The 23,678-nt window shown below is 34.1% G+C and overlaps 1 protein-coding gene across 2 annotated transcripts; it reads left to right on the top strand.

Moving 5' to 3' along the window:
• The first annotated feature begins 734 nt into the window (after positions 1-734).
• On the top strand, positions 735-22,364 carry LOC116341855 (mucin-5AC). Of its 2 annotated transcripts, XM_031769174.1 has the most exons (8): positions 1,021-1,315; positions 6,575-6,847; positions 10,895-10,996; positions 18,556-18,839; positions 19,060-19,138; positions 19,931-20,119; positions 21,042-21,218; positions 21,311-22,364. In XM_031769174.1, the coding sequence occupies exons 2-8, from the start codon at positions 6,734-6,736 to the stop codon at positions 21,374-21,376; spliced, it is 1,011 nt and encodes a 336-aa protein (XP_031625034.1). In that variant the 5' UTR covers positions 1,021-1,315; positions 6,575-6,733; the 3' UTR covers positions 21,377-22,364. The 2 variants fall into 2 exon arrangements, with proteins under 2 accessions (XP_031625033.1, XP_031625034.1); XM_031769173.1 differs by lacking the exons at positions 18,556-18,839; positions 19,060-19,138; positions 19,931-20,119; positions 21,042-21,218; positions 21,311-22,364 and adding an exon at positions 15,937-17,261 and having other exon boundaries at positions 735-1,315.
• The last annotated feature ends 1,314 nt before the right edge of the window (positions 22,365-23,678 follow it).

Consider the following 23,678-nt stretch of genomic DNA (forward strand, 5'->3'; position numbering starts at 1 on the left):
TTTTGTTGTTGTTGTGTTCATTTAACATTTTCTGTCACATCACAGCCCTGAATTGAATTTTATTAATTTATTAACTTTTATCTCGTTAAAATAAAGCAGAATTTTTTTCGCTTGATTTTTTTGGACAAAAACAGTTCCATTTTATTGAGTGAAATGATAGTAAACTAAATTCGAATTGGATCCATGATTAATTTTTTTCATTGCAAAGACATAATGATGATTTAAACAAAAAAAATCTGATTCGATTGATAAGTAGTTTAAATGAGCGCTACATAATGTAATCAATGATGTAAAAATTAAGATCAAAGATTGTCGGTATCGATCGGTTACGTCAGCGCCAAACGAAAGCTAATTCATTACCGAATTGCCCAAGTAATCGAATCATAAATTTTCGATGTGTTTTTTTTCGTTTTTCGGTTGCGTTTGTGCGCATGTTGCGCTTTTGACTCAGGCTCTCTCTCGCTCGCTTATTTTCCCACTCAAGCGTCATTTGATGTTGAAGTGTGTGAGAGTTGAGAGATTGATGCTGAAGCAATACGGTTTCATGTGTTGGTCTATGCACCGCCAAATGAGGAGAAAACGGAGAGCGAAACAGTGTAGAGAGAGATTATTTGTCCGAAATATGAGCTTTGCTGTTGTTCACTTCCTCTGTTTATTTAATAAATCGAAACACTGAGCAAACTCTCACGTGCGACATGCTCATACTTTTTTACAAGCACCAAGTAGTCGTCATCGGTTGCATGGTGTTGGTCGTCGTCTATCAAACCACCAATGTAATACATTGTTGAAAAAAAAATATCGAAACACACAAACACACAACGCAAAATAGTGCAGTGCAACAGCACAACAGTCGCACCGCAATTTTTTTCGTAGAAGCACAAACGTGTAACTCACACACCAATGGACTTTTATTAAAAAGAAACAAACACGAACGTCTGCAGGCAGCCAGCCAAAGTGTATAATCGACCGCATATATTTAATAATCGTCGAGGTTTACTCGTTGTTAACACAAATTAACATTACCATTTTAAATTCTGGTGTTGTAGCGTGAACGCGTTTCTCTGACGAAACGTTCAATTACCGTTTCATTTATATATACAATATATTTTTTATTTGTTTCTGAACAATTTTCTACTCTTCATCAGTTCGAATAATAATAATAACGACGGCGCTTGCGAATCCGTAATTCGAAACATCAATTGAGGATACAACACTTCATGCAGAGTTTGATTTTTGTATTTATTTCATGTGATTTATCGTTTGGCTTCTAAAAGATCTGCGACCGTTGAACGTTGAGGATACAATAGAATTTGTGGTGTGTGTTCTAATTAGATTTTGCAAATGAATAAAAAACAAAATATTTCCACATAGCTTTCTTTTTTTTTCTACAATCGTTATGCGTTTTGAATGTCCGACGATGGGAAAATTGAGTGGCAAGTGCTTTGAAAAATTGTGTGTTTGTGCATAAAAAAAAGGGAAACTAAACAGAGATGAAGAAGAAGTAAAAAAAAAATTATCATTATTTCGAAATAAATGGAATGTCAAATGCAATGCAAGATGACAAATGTAAAAAAATAAACAAAACGGTTCGTTAAAATGCGAACGAAAAAGTCACAGCAGAAAAAAATACATTGAATGATATTTCCGATTGCATTTATATCTTATGTGTCTATGTGATCATAACTACATAAGTGTGCATTTTAAAAGTTAAGCAAAGTGTCGCGCTCGTTTGCCCAGACAACCAAAGATGATAAAAATGAACATACAGCAGGATTTTTCTCTCTCTTTCTCTCTCTTTCTCTCTCTTTCTCACTCTTTCTCTCTGTCTCTGGCTCTATTTGTATTTTTGTTTATAAGCAAAAGTGAAAATTTTCAAGTGCCGCGTACAAAACCATTTCCATAAATGCATCACGCTCGCTCACTTACTCTCTTCGACAAAAAGCACCGCCAATAAATCCAATAGCAAAAAAAAAAAATCCAAACAAGCTGCAACGGAAAATATGTTGAAAATTGCAACCAGTGAATGATAGAAACAATGCAAAGAAAGTATACATATCTATAGCTGTGTAATATATAGAAGAGAAAAAAACATGCGATAAGCAAAGAAACGAAAACGCAAAGTAATACGGAAATCGTTAATGAACAACTCCTATTTTGAACGATCGAATTGTAAAACGGTTTTAATTTTACTACGCCGCGGATATTTTACATTCGGTTAATTGTTTTTTTTTTTCGTTGCTGTACACGTATGACCACTAATATTCATATTCATTCAAATTATTTGACAGAAACGCACACGCGATTTTGACTAGTTATTCATGCTGACACTTTTTTAGAAACTTTGCTTTTTTCGTCGTTTGTACGCGATAGGCATTTCAATTTTTTTTTGGTTCAGTATTTGTTCGTGCTGAATCAAGAAATTTTTCCATTCAAATGGGTGGCTTCGATAAAATGTTCAAGTCTTATGTTTAATAAATTCATTGAATTCGATCAGACATCAAAGTGTCAATATTTAATCAACTTCAAACCGTGATTTATGCAAATACCCCGAAAAACGACATGTCACCGAATTGGAATGTGCCAACAGATTTTTTATCAATCTTTTCAAGGAATTCTTATTCAGGTGGCCAAAAAAATATATTTACACACATTTTTTTGCATCTAATTGTAGCCTATCACTTGTATTCTAGTATCCCGGCCAAATCTACTATCAATGAGAACAATTTTCAAAAAGTAGGGGTTTGCATTTTTTTAACCGTCATTACAGAATTTGAAGAAACCTTCAACATCTCATTGTCTGAATAATTTCAAAATTATGAAAAAAAATTGTATTAAGAGTGTGGAATGCGGTTGTGGAATTTCGTTAGCAATTTTTGGCTCATTTTAAAAGCGAAAGAATCGACAATCAACGAAATATTATGAACTTTTTCTTTTTTTCGTTGTTGAAATTCGTTGATTTTTTCTACTTCTTTCTTTGTCTTTCTTTCTGATCGCATGAATCGGCTGGTTATTTGGTTGAACGACGAGATTGCATAATGTGTTGATGTGCGTGTATATTTTTCAGACCAAATTCAAATGCACATATCACGCAGCATATAAATGTGATTAAGAAAGTGTTTGATTGTGTGAGTTGTTCGAATCGAACACACAAATACACGCATTTTTTAACGAATTTTGCAGAAGTGCTGGTATTTTGTGGTGGTGTTGATAACACGCTACTATCACATACACGGCGCCGCAATCTTGAAAAATTTGTGATTCAATATTTATTTATATTTTCTTGCATAAAACTGTCACTTCAGATGTGAGTCGACGGTCGATAAAAAAAAAGAAATAATCGGTGATAGAGAGACGTGTTATGCTCTTTTTTCCTTCGTTTTTTCTGCTTGGCTTATTGCTACAGCTGCTGCTATTGGCGTTGCCATTTTATGTCCATTCACTTGAATTACGACTAAAATCCACGTAGATATATTACGCGCGCCGTTCAGCGCGCTTAATGCCGTGGCGTTGGAGCTAACTTGCATGTGATATGTGTGTGTGCAGCACTCGGTGTTTTTTACATAATAATAATAATAAAAGTGTAATTATTGTACGTATAAGTTGTTTTCTGTTGATCACAACCTAGCGCGCGCTCGATTTTTTTTTTTTTTTTTTTTTTTTTTCATAAAACACACATATAGGCGAAGACATTAAAATGCGTTGTGTCTTTTGCATGGCATTTAAATGCGCACACATAAAAAAATGGAGCAAATGGAAAGGAGATCAGATCATATCACAAACACCAAAACTCTTCGGATTTTCCGCCAATTTTACTTTACCGCTAATCTCAATTGCCCTTTCGCCATTTCTTTCGCCGTCTGTGGAGAGAGAGAGAAAAATATATAAATATATATATGAAATTTCATATTCTTACGAAATAAACGATGGTTAATTAGGCTTATATACGGTGAATATCGGCGCTTGTTTTGCTTTTTATGGCTTTTTAAAGAGTATTGCGCTCAAATGGTCCACTGAATTACCTCACTGTTATCCAGTAGGTTATAGTTAAATACAGTAATTGTACATGTGCAATTTCTATCATTTCTCTTTGAAGTGCCAACGGTATCAAATGTATGTTTCCGTGTTGTACACGTGTATGCTTTACATTCAAATTCGATATTGAACTGCACTAGATAATGAAGGACATTACTCATTTGCATCCTTTGCGGTGCAGTTTCGCTTGATATTTAGCGAACGAAAAAAACGCGTTGACCACAAGGTGAGTGAAGAAACTCATTTGTTAATCTGAAGGTTGATTACATTCGATTGTGGCCAGAATACGCACTCGATTTTGATCGATTTCGAAATATTTGCGAACTTTATCGTTCAAAGTTCAAGCGATTACGAAATGAAGGCGGCAATATGCTGATATCTTGACTACAAATTATCAATTCACATAAATATTTACGCATTCTCAGTGGGAAGAAGGTTTCACCAAAGGTCATCCTTCTTAACAATAAATTTATTCATTTTATGTCGATTTTCATAGCTAATGAAATACTGTGAAATCGGTGTCGCCTTTCGGCCGAAAAATTGTTTGCAACTCATATTAGTACAGTTTCATATACATTTTTTTTCTTCTCTGTTGACCATTCGCTTGAAATTACTTAGCGGCTATCTGATCTATGCCAGAAGTATTGTATTTGTTTGTTTAGTTGTTGTTGTTTTTTGTGTGTGTGGCACAAAACAAGTTTCAGCTTCGAAGGTGGAGAACAGAAATTATACATTATCGCAGCTCTCATATCATTTACGTCGTTTTTTTTTGTTCAAAATAAATATAAAGTAGTCCAAAGAATTGGCCGACATAAAGCATTTCGTTCAGAAAATAAAACATGCTTTAGATATGGAAAAATATCATACACAGAAAATTGCCGTAAAAGCGAGTCTGACAGTGTCTCTTTTTTTTGCTCTGTACAATTCCTAATTAAGTTGAAACATACGCTCGAAATGGCATAGATTGAAAACAACCCAAAAAAAAAATTGTTTAACGAACACAAAACATAAATTAACCAGTTGCAGCAACATGATAGACCAGTTTGACTGTCGCGAGATAAGGTGAATTTAAAATTGTCGTCGGTGTCAATAATTTAATTTCGTTGTACAGCCACTGGATCTACTTGCATACGCACAATTTGGTGATTGTTTGTGGTTTATAAAATTGTGGATAAAAGGCCATATGACTGCACAAAGTGAAAGAACTTGAATTCGATCGGAGATTTCCTTGTTCATTTTTAGAAGCGTTCCATTTGACAAACGAAGAATTTCGATTTAAAATCGTAATTTTAACGATGAATTATCTTACACTCATTTATCATCATGATTTAGCTAGAAATCGTGTTGAGAAGATAAAATATGGATTTATTTTTAAAAAACAGCTGGTTTCGAACTTGTGCACTTGAAATTTTCAAGTTTTCAAATTACAACACACAAAATGCATCGAATAAGCGCATTGTTCAATTAATTCAGTCGCACTACGAGTGAGCTCCTACACGAATTCAGTTGATTCAAATGAATACGTATTTTGTCGAACAATTTAAAGGTTATTGAATTAATTTGAGGTTGCCCAGACATCACAATATGAATTCTAATTTATTGTTTTGCGTAAAATCAATCAAAATACATTTGTAATGCGTATGAACTTTAAAGCGAATCATCTTTTCGATGTCGACACATTTACGTTTTGACCACAATGACCAGAAAAAAATGTGAAAAGAAAAACTCACATAATTTGTTCAATGTCAATCGAATTTAAATATGATTTACTCGAAAAAGAACTAATTGGCAACTTTCTGCTATGCCTGCAAATGGTTTATTTTATTGATATTTTTTTTCCTAATTATTTGCAATCATATTGGCCCATAAACCTTGTGATTCATCTCCAATAGCACTGAATTGGGACTGTTTGGTGTCGTGGTTTTTTCTCTCGCTCGCAACATTTTCACTGAACAAGGCAATCACATAAACCATAACATATTGTTTGGTGTGACCAATAATGAATACGCCTTGACACCCGTCATATTCTCGTTAAATTTGATGTGACTAATTTAATAAGCTTCGAAACTGTCTGAATTCTGTGTAAAGAACATTGTGAAGTCAAATATCAATACCCCAGCAGCTATATTTGGATGTGCAAACAATGTGTTCGACTTCATTGTGCGCCAGTGATGCAAATCTGTGTGCGCGACTGTTCTATACAACGGGTTTGTTGTTTCGATTCAGTCTTTTATTCAACGTATTTGCACAACAAATTGCATAGAGTCAACGAGTGCCTGCCTATAGAAGCGTTCGTCATTGAGACGTGATACTTTAGTGAGCAGTGTATGGATTTATGAAAATGCGTCTGTACAAACAAATAATCGCAAATTGGATGACAAATATATCATAAGTCGTCGATAGACGAACAAATAAACTTTATACATTTTTATCTCTCGTCGACATCAAAACGCAAACACAAATTGTCAATTGTCCACAAAATGAATTATAAAAAAGATACGAATTATGGTGTAATTATTGTGCTGTTTTCTTCCCATTTCAGATTTAACCTCTAAGTCTTAGGTGTAGAAATCGAAGCCGTAAAAGGATTTAGACCAAAAACAAAAACTCAACGACCCACAAAAGCCAGCTGAATTCGCAACCGAAATAAGCAACAAACAAACATAAACAATTATAAAAAGTACATACAAATATAGCAAATATGAAGAATTTACTAATAGTAGCAACAAGTGCGCTGTGTGTATTATTAGCAGTCGCAGTTCCGCTGCCCGAGCAAGATGTTCAAATTGTACAGATTCCTCTAGAAGGCGATAAGGTAAGTTAACAGAGTCTTTTTGTAGATATTGAATGTCTTTTTTTCGTTTGTGGTAAACAACTCACCATTTTAGTGTATGTTTGTCGCGTAATCGTGATCATGTTTGGTGGAAATTGAAAAAACAAAAAAAAACAAATTTCCTCTTCTGGCATTATGTCGCTAAATTACAGCATGGTCGGTGCTGTCATATAGCATCCGCGTACTGTATGCGTCACGTGTTCACAAATATTGTTTAATTTCATGTCATTTCTTCTCTTTCTATGAATGTCATCGCAATGAGTTGCATACTTTTCTTTATCGTTGCAAACAATTATCCGATTCAATTTATTGTTTGTGTTTAAGTTGGCGAAGCTTGAACAAATTCCAACTAAAAATAAAAATAAACAAACAACAAAGATCTCAAATCAGACCGTCGAGCAGTTGAAGTGTGTGGAATAGCATGGTATGATTAGGTGTGGAGAGACCGAATGTCATATATGAAAATTGTCAGCGCACACAATGTACTTTCACTTGAAAATGTGCTTTCGCGTTTGCGATGTGCATGTGTTGGTGTGCGCACGCGGCTGGCGCTCATTCCATAGCTGATTGTTAATGATTACGTGCCAGTTAATTTGCGATAAGCTGACGGAGCGAGTTGCCATTTCATTAGTCTAAATAACAAACCGAATCCGATGGTGTCGGACGACAGTGACCACAAAAACATGTGTGCGCTCCGCATCGTATAGCATCGAATCGAAATGATCAAACATTGATAATGAAGGCAATGTTGTATGTATTCGAAATTACTATTATCTTAATGTCGATGATTATTTTGTTTTGTACACTTGAGAATGGTTAGCCACGTGATACATTCAGATAAAGCCAGTTTTGCGTTCAATTATTTTTTGCTAACTGATTTCTACTTGTGGCCTTTACATCTGAGGTTCCGTTGGCTATTTTTCATAGATTTCGAAACGGCGAGTTAATCGTAAAAAAAGCGCACGACGCGACGGTTTCATGTTTTCCTTCGTAATACGGAAGAAAAGTGTCTTTCTTTCCCATACACGAAGGTTTTTCGAATGTCTGCCGATTCGTCTTATGCAATCGACCAAAAATCTGGTTACTGCACGCGCAAGAGTAATAAACGCATTCAAGAGAGATTGCATCGAACCGAAAATGCCATTATCACAGCGAGAACCGAGAGAAATGCCAACATTAACAGATGATGTAGATCAAGGCCTTGGCTTATGCGCTAACAAAATGTATTGTAAGAGAACAAATCGATGTGCGATCGAAAACGAGAGCAATGTTTTGAAGAGACAGAAAATACACCACGTCATATGATTTATCGCCCGTCAATTTTAAGACCGACAAGTTATGCGGTAAAAATTTGCTCAAAAAAAAAATTCAAACCACATCGATTTCATTTCAGATTCATATTCAAAATCATACGAAAACAAAAGTGAGAGTGAAAAGTTAAATACTCAAAATGCGCACAACTTTCCATTTTATTCAAGAGTCAAGGTATTGCGTCAACAAAATGCACCACAAACTTTTGTCTTTTCATCGATGCTCGCACCGTTTGTCTTGTTCACATTTGTCTTTCTTTCGTTTTGTTTTCGTTCGAACGATATGTTTCTTTTTGCAAGTCCGTAAAACACCAGCGGAAACATTGTGCATACAGATTGTTCGAGTTACGTGACTTGAAAGAGAAACACAGAAGAAAAAAACACGACGCGTGAACAACATAAATTGGAATGGATCGTACGAAAAACTAAATGTCGAGGTTTATTTTTCTCTGTGTGAGTTGTTGTTTTTAGCAAATATTCCACGTTAAATGGCCCACACCAATTCAATTATTATTATTGGCTCGTCAATTATTATTATTGGCTTTTTTCTTTCGATCTTCGCTCTCTCGATTCTCTTTGTAACAGAAAATCAATTAAGAATGAAAGTAAAGATGACGTCGATCATTCGATTGAAATCAACCGTTTTTTTTTATTTATTTGTTCAATGTGAAATGAAAATGAGTTTTGACTAGAAAATTACCGAATAAGAGTTGACTTTGTAATGTTCAATTTCCTTGATGCCACTTTTATAAATGACGTCGATTTTTATTCACAACACAATCGTTTTGAATGTGCAATTACCGCAAATGTTATTATTATACAAAACGACGGTTTATGTTTTTGTGTGCGGAAAAAATTATGTTTTCTGCTTCAATTGAAATCATTTAATTTGAAGTGCAATTTCGTTGTGATACCACATGGTGATTAACTAAAGTTGATGACCTTCCATTTGATTTTATATTCGACACTTTAATCTTTTCTACTCTAATTGCATTAATTTTGGTCATTCGTCGTATCGTCTCGAGGCAACAAAACATTTTCGAAATGTTTTCGATTTATTCATTGTCATAGATATAAACACACACACACAACAATCGTTTAACATCTTATTATTACTAAATCATCATTTTACGTCTTCATTTCGGCGAGAGTACATCGACACTGTGTTCGATTGCAAGGTTGACTTCTCGAGATCAATGAATCATGCGACTCGATTAGAATCGTACAGGTTAAATACATATAAATAAATACATTTAATGGCATGTTATCACACACTACAACAGATGTTGAACGAAATCTTGTTTTTCAGCATCCTTGATTTCGGCACGAATTATGTAACACATATGTAGATTTAACGCTTTTCGTCATGACAATTCGTATTCGATTTTTATCATGACATGTTTGTTGTCACACTGTTTCAAGGCGAATATCTGTCTTCATGAGATAAACCTTTTTTCTTCATTCCATGTTCAAGAGCATGAAAAGTTGTCTGGAATGAGAAAAACGCTGAACGACGCAAATATCGTGCCGAAAAACTCACACATTTTCCCATTACCTTCAGCTTGAGAGGAAGTTGTCAAATACAAAATCTAGAGAAAAAAAACATTTTAACAACTTCAGGTTCAATTTTAACTGGAGCATCCGAATGTTCGAATCATTTTTATGCAAATGAGAGTGTGCTATCAAACAGCAAAACAAATATTCATAAAGCAATAAACCTAATTTTTTTAAATCACAATTAATAGACAACAATTTTTTTGTTTCCAATCAAAGAGAAAAATAAATGCTTGAAAATGTCACAACATGCTACTAAAATTGAAGGCGACACAGATTCGTCTCTCCGATTTCAAAAGAGTTAATTTCGTTCTGCAAATAAGAGAAAAATTGTGAATTGGCATCGAAACGTTTATAAATGAAAATTGACTGCATTTATTTTCTATCTTGCAAAGAGTAGAGTGAATTGGGTAGATTATATTGCAATGTGATCGAAAACGTGTGTATATTTATTGCATGCGCGTAATAATTTTAAGCGAATGGTCAAGTGAAGGACGATTACCCACTTACGGTGCAGTTCTGTCTATGCGTGTCTCTCGCGCTTGATATGCGATTATTTACGTCGAACAAAAAGTGACATTTTTGGTGGAAATAATCTCGCAAAAAAACGCTTCATTTGAATAATGTCATGGATCCATTTCGCACCCTCTCTCTTGATGCAATGCCACATGGCTCTCAAACCCAAAGTGTACAATTATAAATGATTTTGAGTGATTAGCCAATTAGTGTTTAACAAAAAAACCAGCAACTTAATTGACTGATTTTTTTCTCTCGTTGCACCTGTAAAATTGATCAAGTTCAATAATTGATTGATTTTCATTAAAGAAATGCACATCTATCATTGGAATTTGAAATCGGATGAACTTTGATTGTGCACAATACTCACGTAAATTGCAAACACATTTATTCATCGATAAAAACCAATTGACCTATTTTCAACTTATATCGACCGCATTGTAATCAGACACATAACAGAAAAAAAACACACATTCGACATACAAACACGAAGAAGTTGGAAATCGATCACGATTACGATTTGAAAAACATCACATCGTGCATAAAAATAAATTAGAGAAAAAAAGAGAAATAGAAGACGAAGAAATAATTAATTTATTTTTAAAACAATGTTATTGATTTTTGTATTTTTCCATTTTCGATTCGATAGGAATTAGATATTTTATCACTGCCCGAGAATGAAGGACAGCTGACGGACCGAAATAAGCGAACAATTGGAGTGCTCCGTCAACTATTTCCCGAACTATCAAAGGTATGTAGCCGATATCTCCTTGGCCAACCGTTTTAAAATTCAGCATAGCAAAGACATAAAAACGCATTCTTAATATAAAAACAAGCAACGACAGTTGTAACTATATTATTCATTTTCAACAAAAAAAAAAAAAAAGATTTACATTTGTTAGAACACTATCGAGAAATGAACCGAAAAATCATGTCATCGTTAAACAGACACCCATAACGACCATTTTGTCACCAGAAGTGCGTTAACTCTGCAATTATTATTATGTAAAAATGTACGCATTCATACAAATTGTTAGTTAGACAACATGCAATGCGTTAACAAGATTCAGCCAAGATTGTTTGCAAACTGAAATACGAGTTAATCAAGATTTTATGATTTAGTACACGTCGCGCAATATTAATCAGAATCAGAGCAATATTGTGTGTGTTACAGACGATTTCAGTATCGTATGTGTTCAGAGAAAAAAAAAATACAGATTTAACTACATGAAATTATTACAGCATCACAGTTTTAGCAGTTCGCATTGAACCGTAAACTGTGCTCAATTTCTCTCTCACACTCGTTCACATTCCGTTTATCATTTTATGGGAATCTTCGTTAGATTCTCATTAAAAAAAACAAAGCCAACAGCGATACGGTAGCGATTGAATTGAAAATTCAATTGTCGAACTATAATAATTTTTATTGCCCTTTGATAAAAAAAAACAATAACACTATAAGTATTGATTGCATGATAGTGTGTTATTCAATTAATGATTGTACAAAACGAGACGAAAAACTATACAACTTCAATACCTTGTCATACAATTAAATTTTAATTAGCGCTTCATTTTCGTGGCAATAAGAATGCATCGTGCTCGCCCCACATATATCGATATGTTTAACAACAAGATGTTTTGAAATTCTGAACGATGATTGCATTGGCGCATTTGAGCAATTTAAATGCATTAGCTGCTTGAATGGTTTGAATAATCTATTTGTATTTCTATTTCTGTTGGTCAGTGATGGCCGGGTAAATCATCGAATTCAAAGGTTAGCAATTTGCAAATGATTCTCAATTGCGTTTGTTTGCATGGCACAAAGTGCACACTGAAATCAGATCATCGATGTTGGTAAAATATTATTTATTTTTTCATTGTCAGTCACAGTTCGTATGAACAGTAGCTGATTGAATGGGCTTCAACATTAAATTGTCCAACCGATCATACACGTACCGCATTCAACCTTCCAAAAAAATGAGCCTTTGTTTGTTTTCATATTTTTTTTTCTTCGCTGCTGTTATTGTTTGGTCGTCATTTTTACTGTAAACAATAATTATGATTATGTTTTGTTGTACTGTACATACACACAACGTACAATGTTTGTGTGTAAAAATCCACACGATATTGGCACATTCAACAAAAGAACAATCACAACTAACGGCTGTTATTAGGCAAGTGAGAGAACGGAGGCCCGAATGCGTGAACAACCACATCAGCCCATATGTTGGCTGTTGTGACGACGACGATGATGATGGCACCGCTTCATGCAGCACCTGTGTAATTACCATTGTGGATGAAAAATTGTTCACAGTTTGAAAACTTGTATAATGTGATTTAATTACAAATAATGTGCAGTCGAATGCACGCCACACACACCTAGCCCAATGAAGACGAATTTTTATATTTTTATTTTATGTTGCACTTTTTTCTATGCTTGAACATAATAAACAAATATTTTACCATCGATTTCAATTGGCAAGTGGCGTCAATGGGAATAATGAAAAACATTACACGAGCCAATTATTATTTAACGCAAATGCGTTTACGATGCTATTGCAAAGTCGTCTTCATTTTATTCTTTAATATGATGATGATGCATTTTATGTGCATTGAAATTTATCATTATTCAAAAACTTTTCGACTTTTGATCTAAAAAGATCCGCAATAAAACCACTCAACGCACACACACACATCTGTTGTAAGATAAATTTATTGCGACGATTGTATAAGCGGTCCCGTTTATAAATTCGATTATCTACGGCGTTAATGTTAAGTGCCAAAGCACGCAGTTCACTTGCGATCGCAATTAAAATGTGTGTGAATCATTTTATGGCATGCTTTTTTTGTTTTTCATTCCATTAACTCAAAATTTATGATCGTCTCAGCAACGACGCCGCATTTTAATGACAATTCATGTTAAGAAGAAATCAAAAAAATTGCGGAAAAACACACAAACACACACACACACATGCAAACATAAAAACGTGATCTCATAGTAATTACTTTATGGCAATTTTGAATTTTGACCCGGCTCAATTACTCAATATTCCGTGCCGCCGCCGCTGCTGCCGTTGATGATGATTATGATGTACAACAATCGTTCACATGCTTCTAGTCATTCATTACTATCATGATGATATTTGAATAGAGTAGGGACTTCATTACCATCCACTTTATCAGATACGCGAATCCGTGTCGATCCTTCTCGAAAAATTGAGACTTTTAATTAACATGTCTTACTTGAACTTCGCGGAAATCGAAATGTGATAACCTACGACAATTTTTTATCTTCTGCTGTCAACGATACACGTACGTGAAAAAGATTGAGATAAAAATTATTTGTTTGTTACAATGACAATTTTAATGACTGTTGACATTTGCCAAAACGAATATACGAAACTTCACTATTTGACAAATACACATTGGAAATCTCACAAACGTTCATTTCACAGCGTCGCACACATCAAGTGTAAGGCTCGAAGTTCAAATAATATTTCATACATTTCACATGTGCTACCTATTCCTACTGCACATCTAAGTATTTGAGCAAACAGATTACTTTCTATTTCGCCAAAAATTTATTTACGAAATTTGCATGCCGTAGAACGTAAAATATTGCGAAAATTGTGAGATTTTTTTCATGTCACAAATTCGTGGAATGTGGTTTGTTCAGTCTTGAATCACAAAAATTGAAATTCTGAATGGAATAAATTCCGAATTACCTTGATAAAATGAAATAGAGACGTGTGCACGTTCACAACACTTGTTGATGAGCACAGTTTCGAATCATATACACCAAAAAAAAACCATGACCTGCGAATGCAAATGCGATGATACCCACGAATCTGCCGCATTCAATATAGTCAAGCCGTAACAAAAACCATGTAGACGAAATCAAACCTACGCCAATTTTAAAATGTCATCAATGAAACCAGTCAAAAATCGTATTACATTGAATTAATTTGTCTGATTATTTTCCAACGAAAATCAGCTGAACCGATTTCTAATTAGCTAATGTGAACAAATTGGCGTTTGCTTTCTTTTCATTTTGGAATCTATTGGTTGAGCAACCAAAGTAGATTCCAAAGAATTACCAGAGAATTTTGGTAAAAGTCTTAAGTTGCCAATTTATGATTATATCATTTGAAATGAAGCAAACATGATGATTAAGTTACCTTCAACAGCTTTATTTAACACATTTGTAAAGCGTCACACTCACACAATGCTTTTTGAACGATCGTGTTAAATTTGCCACCTGAAACAATGGTAATGGTATCACTGTCAGCGGTTGGCGTACGTAAAATGCCTTTGAAAATAAATTCATATGTTTTTGTTGTGTTTTGACGGTGTTAACGAATTTCATCAAAGAAATTTCAAGCAAATAGCAGGCATCTGAGCAATCGACACCGTCATTTTATTACCGCTATGCAGTAATATTACGTGGGCATCGGCAAACAAAAAAACCATGTGTGTATTTCATTTTTTTTTAAGTTAACGTATATACGCTCACCACTGCAACCAGATTCACATAACTGATCGACAAATTTGCTGAAAACCGGCTTTTACTTTCAATTTCATTTTACAACTGGCACCAAAAACGGCTGGTTTCCGACCAAATCATATGCATACGAGACAAAAACAGAACAACGGAACATAAAATTATTATATGCACGTTCGCTTTAAAAAAAAATAGCAACAAAAGCACGAAGGAAAGGGAGAGCAGATCGAAAATAGGAAAAAAAAGAAAGAAAATAAACACGACACATGAGCATAGACATGACGATGGTAGCTATTGCGTGAGAAAAAGCATATAAGTGGTGACTTCAGAGACGCATCAGCGTTGTCCGTGTAAATATGTAGAAGAAGAAATGCAAGGAAAAATCAGGGTCAAAATCAAGATTGTTTTTTAATCATTTGTATTAGTGATGATGATGATGATGATGATTCGCGTGAAGATGATCGTTTGTCCAGGATCGATTGGGGCCATGTTTTACCATTTGAACATGGCATTTTCTATGTAATCCCGTAAGATGAATTTATTTCATTGCAATTCACTGATTTTAAACAAAACAAGACTGTTAAATATTAAGACATAGCACACACGTTGAGATTGATTGTATCGAATAACGTTGATTCGCTGACAAATGTGTGGCTCAATTTCAACTATTTTTCTTTCTTTTACTGCTACAAAAACAACAACAATTGATTAGGTAATCCAATTTTAATTTGCGATATTGTTGCAGAAATTAGACTAATAGCGACTTAATATGGTTAACGAATATGAACAACAAAAAAAAAAGAGAAAGAAAATCATTACGAAATTGATTTTTGCATACCGTTTCTTTTTTTCTTTCTTTTTTTTTATTATTATTATGGATATGAATGTGCGCACGTGCGCTTTTCGGCGAGATCTATTCGACGAGTAGTCTAAATGCAGGCGTTTTATCTGACGCTCACTTTTTTCTCATCCACTTCGAATGGCAACACGATACAACGGACCCTATATGAGACATATTTTCATTGTCATTTTGAGTTCGCTCAAAGCGGTCTCACTCATGCCATCCTCAGATCACACAAAACAACATATACACACAAACACCCATATCCACCTCTCAGTCGACAACAAAAACTCACACTCAATACAATAAATCAAAAACTATAATGAAAATTTTCCAATATTTTATATAGAAAGTGGAACAAGTAATTGAAGAAAAAATTCAATTAATTTTGCCCATCATATTCCGTAACGTGGGACCACTTTTACTGCGCGGCGGGTTGGGCGGGTTGAGTGGTGGCGGTGGTGCAACAAACACAAATGATGATGGCGATGATTTTGATGATGATGATGGTGATACGAGTGTATCAAACAGTGAAGGCGGTACCACAAGCTCTCGCACTGGTTCGGGTGGACGTAAAGTATCAATTTCATTGCCAACATTCCCACCAGATACAGACGATGAAGAAGAAGATGACACCCAAAGCACCATAAATACTGATAACAAAGACGAAGACAATGATGTTCAAAGCAAAGACGAGGGTAGCACAACGGCCAAGAGTACGGACACAACACAAGTAAGTATCACAGAAAAACCAATTGTGACCACAAACCCAATTCAAACGAGTACAAAACCAACAGTAACAACAATCATCACCGAGACAACAACAACAATGATCGAGCTAGAAACAACGACGCAACCGTCTCAATTCTCATCAACTGCACCGACTTTAATAAGAATATCAATTGATACAACAGAATCATCCATTAGTAATAGTTATAATTATGATAAACCAACAACGATTCCTTCGTCATCGAATGTGATGTCGTCGACATCGCAAGACGATGAAACGACTGAAAATGTGTTTGGCACAAACGATACAGCTGACAGCATTGATGAAACAACTATGCAAAATACGAACGAATATGATAGTGTTGATACAACAACAAACACCATCGATCGAATGTTAAATGAAAACAGAATCCTTACGTTTCAAGATTCAAGCACAGAGAGCGACTATTCAGATGAAACGACACAAGGATTAAGCGACATTGATTTTGCCCGACTCATTGACATTCGAAGCCTAAACAAAGACGAATCAAAACCTGATTCGACGAATTATGAAACAACAAACAGTATTTTGCCCGAAAACAATGCAAGCACAACAGTTGACTCAATAGCTGATATTACAAGCACTGGCCAATCTATTTTGGAAAAGAAATACCTACCAATTTCGGAAAATTTTGTGCGACGACGTAAATCAGCTGTTTTAGAACGCCAACACATTTATTAGATACATTCAGCACACATACTCAATATAAATTGGCTGCAAGCATTCCGTACTCTATCAAAATTCACATCACATCCTTCAATAACAGCATCATTCGCCTCCTGAAATAGATTCCTCTTCAACTTGAAGATGGTACAGCGACAATGTTATTATTCACATCAGATCATTTGCTGTAAAACACCAACTCTTCAGCTCAATTCGTTCCATTACACAATCAACAACAAGTAGTTAGTTTTAACCGTTTTTCAACTATTACTTTTTATGTTGTAGAAACAAAAAATTCATCTATTTTCCATAATTTTTTATTAAATGTGTTTGTCGCCATCTTTATATCGCTATCGCTCTATATTTCCTCTCTTTCGCTCTTCTACATTCGCAATTCGCATGTTTTGAAACCGCTTAAATCGCCTCGCCGAAATCGCAAATGCAAGTAAAATCAGCCAATGTCATCATCTCATCATCACAAATAAAAAAAAACAAACAAGTATACTTCAGACTTTGGTATTCTTTCACAAACAATCAAAACAACAAAAATTCTAACGTCATGAACATCTCTCTATCTAATTAGCTAATTATTTTCTACTTCTCCTTCCAATTATATCGATCAGTAATACAAATCGTGTAGTTTAGAGCATATCACATCAATCAAGCAATCAAATATATCAAAATCCATTCTGGTACTATTTAGTTTTTCTTATCTATTTGGTCTGTGGGGAATTCGCGACTACTATTTGCTCAACATCATGTAACGCTCCATTGTCAAAACCATTGCGTTGGTCGTACAAACTATTATTAACTTAGATCGCTAAACATTGCGCCTAGAATTTTGTCTCTTTGTCTGCCAAACGACTTACTATTTGATATTACATTTTTGTTTTTCTCTTTTTCGTAGCTTTTGCATTCATTTTTCGTAATTTTGTGTTTCTGTAGACGTAGTTAAAATGGTAATCGATCACCTGATCTGTGATTTGGTGATAAATTTCCACAAAACACATACACACACATGTATATCAAACGATTGAATTCATGATCAGTGTTTTAGAGAATCATTTACGTAGAAACATAATTCTACAATTGTGAGTGGTAACAAATCAACTCTTCGAAAGGAATAAACATCTTCAGAGCGTTTAAAAGCTCAACGATGTTGCTTTTCGAGTTTTCATTGGTTTTTCTATCTGAATTCTGTTTTTAACAGTGTTTTTAATCATATAATTCTTGTAGCTATTCTTTCAGTAGTTTGAAAATAAACAAAAAACAATCATTTTCTATTCTTTACAAAAGAAGCAACAATAATTTAACGATTTATTTTCTTTATTCACAAAAAAAAAATTGTGTTCACTCATTGAATTACACCACATTGAACACCGTTCGAACATTATCTATCTAAAACAAACATCACGTCATTTCCTCTTGACCATCCAAAAATGCATCACACACCACGCATCGAATATGTCATCCATTTGCAAATCAAATGAACAAAAAACAAAACCACCATGAATAACAAATGCACCGCGTGCTCAGATGACAAGCAATGCTAATGGTGATGTTGATTTAGCCGCTTTATCGGAACGTTTGGACTCATTTAATCGTGTGGTTCGTAATACGGCGTCTCAGCAAAAAGATCAACCGATTGCCGAAAGCAAGTCGGATAAAGGAGACGTTCCAAATGCCATAGCAACGGCCATTGAGAAAGAAGACTCAAGCCCAGCAGCATCGGACAAGTCTGAATCCAAATCACCAGCACTTGATGAACTCTCACTTGATGACGAGGAGAATGGCACAAAAGACGACGATCGCAATAAACGGTAAAACAAAAATGTCTGGAAAAAAGATAGAAAAAACTTTTGTCTATTCACATATTTCACATACGTGTAAACGTGTGAATGGACGAACAAGAATTTTTCTTATCCTTTTTTCGATAGAATTTTTTTTTTCATTTTGTATTTTTCATGTGTTTTCATGATTCTTTTATAATACATGTTTACGATCTTAAAATTAATTCGTTTTTCCCATGAAAATTGACAGATTCTTAAGCTTTGGATTTGGTGGATCTGGTTCAAATGGTTCCGGTGGTTCTGGCAATTTCCTCTTCGATATCATCCGTGTAAGTACAGTTGACGTGTTGACTTGATCCATTTCATTAGACATGTTATTTAATTTGTTGTTGGTTTGTCACTGTATCCAACGGATTCTCGAAACCGTTTCCGTTTACACACAATAGTTCAATTGCATTTATGTTATTATTTATCGAAAACAAATGTTTCACATATCTTGCATTCAGACATTACAAGAGATCACCATATTTTTTTTATTACTATAATATATGCAAAAAAAAATCAAAAGCAAAGACACATCACGCATCTTATATTACTTTTTTAAGGCAAATTTACCGTTTAGTAGCTTACTAAAACCCCACTCTGGATGTTTTTATTTTCTCTTTCTCTCTCTGTCTCTTATTCGTTTTGGATATATAAGTTGAACAATGGAATTAACAATGCAATCGAATGATTGTAATTCACATTGGAATTAAGAGAATAACCACACATACACAAAATAAATAAATTCCAAAATGAAAATACAAATCGTTGTAATGCAAAAGTTACACCAATTTCGATCCAAGATTATGGAACATTTTTTTATTTACATGCTTTTAATACAATTTACCCACTACTAAATGATTTCAATCCATTTATTACGAGATATAAAAATCAAATGGAGCATTTGCACAAGCACAAACAAAAATTAGAAAAAAGTACGGCTCTTCAATCTCAATTTTGTTCGGTCGCTTGTGAAACTTCTTTTCGAAAATGTCATTCGATTTTTCACGCATACCTCTCGCAAAATAAATCCACTTGATTAAATGAAACAAAAACAAAAATCATATAAAATAAAACAGCGTACAGCTGATCGGGCAGCTCGAGCTGCAGGGACAATTTACCGCGTTGCCGCTGGTACCGAATCGTTTGACCTAGATAACAACAAACAGGCGACACGTTCAACAGGTGATGACACGGACTTTGACCATAACAACAATGACGACAACGACTCCACGTCACGCAAATTAAGCGCTGGAAATGATAACGGGGTAATGCAATTCCCCCTCATTCTATTTTTGTTTTGTTTTGTTATTAGTTGTTTTCATTTTTGTTTTGTTTTTAATTGCATTAGTTTAAACAATTTTGTGTTTGTGACTACATGTTTATATATTTTTTTCGTTCTGGTTTTTTTCCATTTGCTCATTTATATTAACCATGTTTTGACAAAAGAAAACCTTTAATTCTCGTACAATTACGTGTATTAATTTCTACAATTCCTCTCATTGGAAAACGTGGTCCATTCCCCCCCATTATTGTTCTATAGCATCCTTCTACTGACCATTTTCTTTATTTTCTTCCTCTCTCTCTCTCACTCTGTTCTTTCCGTTCACTTCAGAAAGTACATTCTTTTTTGTTTCTGTGTATATTTTTCCTGTTGAGTTTCGTGACACACTTTTCATATATATAAGCGCCTGTGTGTATTGATTTCAACGGTTTGAATTGCTTGCTGTTCCAACCATGATAATTGTTCGTATTACCATTTAAAAAAAAAAAAATAAAAAACCCGATTAATCTCCATATTAACTGTTTTCAATTTCAAATAGATAATAATAATTGGATTGAAATGTTAGTGTGCCGTTACTTTTGTTCATTTGCTTGCATGCACATTGCACATACAAATTGTTCACTATAGTATCAATTGGGTTTGATCTAATATAATTTAAGCATAGCATGTGATTAACCAAATTATTGGAGGGGGCCATTAGATGTATGGCAAAAAACTGATTTAACCATAGATATTATCAGACGTTTTAGAACGGTAACTGGATCACCCTATTGCAAGAGTTGGTTTTTATTCTTTCTTCTTAGCTTATTAGCACTTTTGCATTCCTATTAGACGGTTTTCAATGACACACTCTTTATCGCACAGCACACAAAATTAAGCGTTTCTTTCATTTTTTCTAACTGTAGCTAGTAGGGGGTTCGGCCGGCACGGAACAAACAGACGAAAGAGAGAATGCACCAGAAGGTGAAGCTACCATTGCCAAGAATGCCGATGGTTATACAGAAGGTATTCCCGGCCCAGTAACACGTCTCTTTGTATTGGCCAATCGAGGACTTGCTAATCTTATTCAAGATTTGATTCTGGTAAATTCTGCCTCAATTTATGTCTTTTTCAATGAAGCAAAATTTCAATAAAATTAATGCTAATAATGAAAATCCATTTCTCACATTTTCAGCGAATTGCTCAAACAAGTGAACGAGTTGTGAACTTCAAAGCTCGATTAATAACATCGTTGATCTAAGAAAATTGCCAAAAAAAAACACAACAGAAAACCACGACGCCGTTACATCGACATACACATGACGAATTTATTTTCATGGATCACCATAGCGAAATTCAACCAATGAGAACAGAAATCTAGAGAAACAACATAAGCCACACAAAAAATCATTGCCATCCACGGATGTGCATGACCATTACAATCATATTTTGGAACGGAGACAAACAAAAATACCATAAACACAAAAGGAGAAAAAAAACCATCTGTGCGAAGAATTTGTTAAGACATTTCATAATTTATTGAATATTTAAAGTTAAAAAAAATTGAAAAAAAAAAAACTTCTTTTATACCTGTTCTATCGAGTCGAACGTTTCGCTTGCTATCTCTAAATTCTTCAATTAATTTATTTCAATTGTCATGCTTTGCTCTTCGCTTTGTATGCTTTAATACAACAAATGCATAAAATGTGACCCCCGGCTCATTCTGATTTCGGCGAACAAAAAAAAAAAAAAAAAAAAAAACAAATATCGATGCAAAAATTCGAAAGCAACAAAATTTACACGGAGCGGTCGCATTTTCTATCAACACCCAACAGCAACACTGGCTACAATTTTTTTAATATACCCATCTTTCTTTTCATATTTCTTTCCCTTTTTTGGTGACTAATGACGCTATCCTCTGTAACAAACAAGTATTTCTGCAGATTTTCTGTAGTTTGGAGTAAAATTTTGAAGGCAGACAAAAACACAATAGATTTGAACGAATACCCATCAATAGAAAAAACAAAATTTGTGTTCTTTATTAACATTAGCTCTAAATAAATACCTATCATTTGACTGTGTTTTGTAAGTTTTGTAGTTAGAGAGAACCATTGGATTGAGATGATATTGTATTTTTTTTTTAGTTGGAAACATACACTTTCTTTCGATATAAAAAGACCGTAATTTTAGATAGTTAGATTTGTGGTTTGGGTAGTGAAACATATTTCATTCAAAAAAAAAAAAAAAAATAAGAATTACCTCGGATTTGCTTTCAGCGCACCAAACACTTCATCAATGAAATAATGTGATGATGTGTTTTGAATATGGCGTTGAAGGCGCATTTTAACATTTCAATTATATAAACAGAAAAAGAATGGTCCAATCACTGTATCCAATTAGGTATCGTCATTTCGGTTGGCTGATTGAGACACAATTTGCGAAAAACAAACATGTTTTGCCATCCATCGAATTGCAAGGCGAGAATGAAGAGGAAAAGCAATGTAAATTGTATCGATAAACTCATTTTAAGTTTTTTTTTTTTATTCTGTATAAATGGAAAATGTTTTACTTTTATCAGCAAAACAAAATGAATGCTGAAATTTTTTTTGTTGTGATTAGAGTTCGGTTTGCTTTTTTTTTCAATCGATTCGCCAATACAATACACAAAACATAATCATACGAAATTTTCACAATTCACACCGACAACATTTTTATTAAAAAATAACCATTAGAAAAAGAGAAGGAAACTTAAAAAAAAAATTAGAAATCTAAAGTTGCTGCGCAAATATTTAAAAACGGAAACCAGAAAAAGAGAAGAGACATTCGATCATCCAATCTTATAATTTAATTTCGCATTATGATCTTTTTGTAAATACAAAGTCTATTCTATTTTGTTCTTTCTATTGTAATTAGAGATTTATGTAAAACATCGAACAAAAAATAAAATGAAAGGAATCAATAAAAAATTATAAATCACATGTATTTTTCTTATCTTATCTTTTCGAAACCAGTTGTTTAATATCCTGCACCAGCATTTTTTTTTTGGTCCGATTTCATTGATACCGGAATTCATTCAAAAACTATTCTCATTCATTAAAAGAACCAAATGAAAATTATGACAAAAACAATTTAACGAGAATATTGATAAACTGGTTCTTAATCAGGTGAGTCATACTCGTACAGGTGCATTACTATCTCAAACCCAAAGACAGAACAAAATTTAACAGCATTTTTCGATCACGGTCATACATTGGAACAGTGCAATTGAAAGGTTTCCACTGAGCAATGCGAAAGGTGTGGAGCTAGTACGCAAAAATCAACCGAAAGTGTCATAGCATTAAGGAGCATTTTTGTTTGCCAACCGGCTCGATCGTTTTCAAATGGAAAAAATGCGTTCAAAATGTAATTTTTAAAATAATGACATGAATAAACTATCAAAATAGATAAATACTTTTATTCAAATATTAATTTGACAAAACAAAACCGGGAAAAATGGTGTAAAAAAGTATTTGAATAGTGATCATTCTTCCAAAACGATGTTAACAGGTTATGAATGGAGTTCC

Source organism: Contarinia nasturtii, unplaced genomic scaffold, assembly GCF_009176525.2.
Source record: "Contarinia nasturtii isolate CC-2019 unplaced genomic scaffold, AAFC_CNas_1.1 Cnas_scaffold_810, whole genome shotgun sequence".
Classification (NCBI taxonomy): domain Eukaryota; kingdom Metazoa; phylum Arthropoda; class Insecta; order Diptera; family Cecidomyiidae; genus Contarinia; species Contarinia nasturtii.

Bases quoted from the DNA above. Each gene is read 5' to 3' on its own strand.
- LOC116341855 (XM_031769173.1), top strand. From the start codon at position 6,734: ATGAAGAATTTACTAATAGTAGCAACAAGTGCGCTGTGTGTATTATTA. The intron at 6,848-10,894 runs GTAAGTTAACAG...TCGATTCGATAG, and splicing joins TTCCTCTAGAAGGCGATAAG to GAATTAGATATTTTATCACT. The intron at 10,997-15,936 runs GTATGTAGCCGA...TATTTTATATAG, and splicing joins TATTTCCCGAACTATCAAAG to AAAGTGGAACAAGTAATTGA.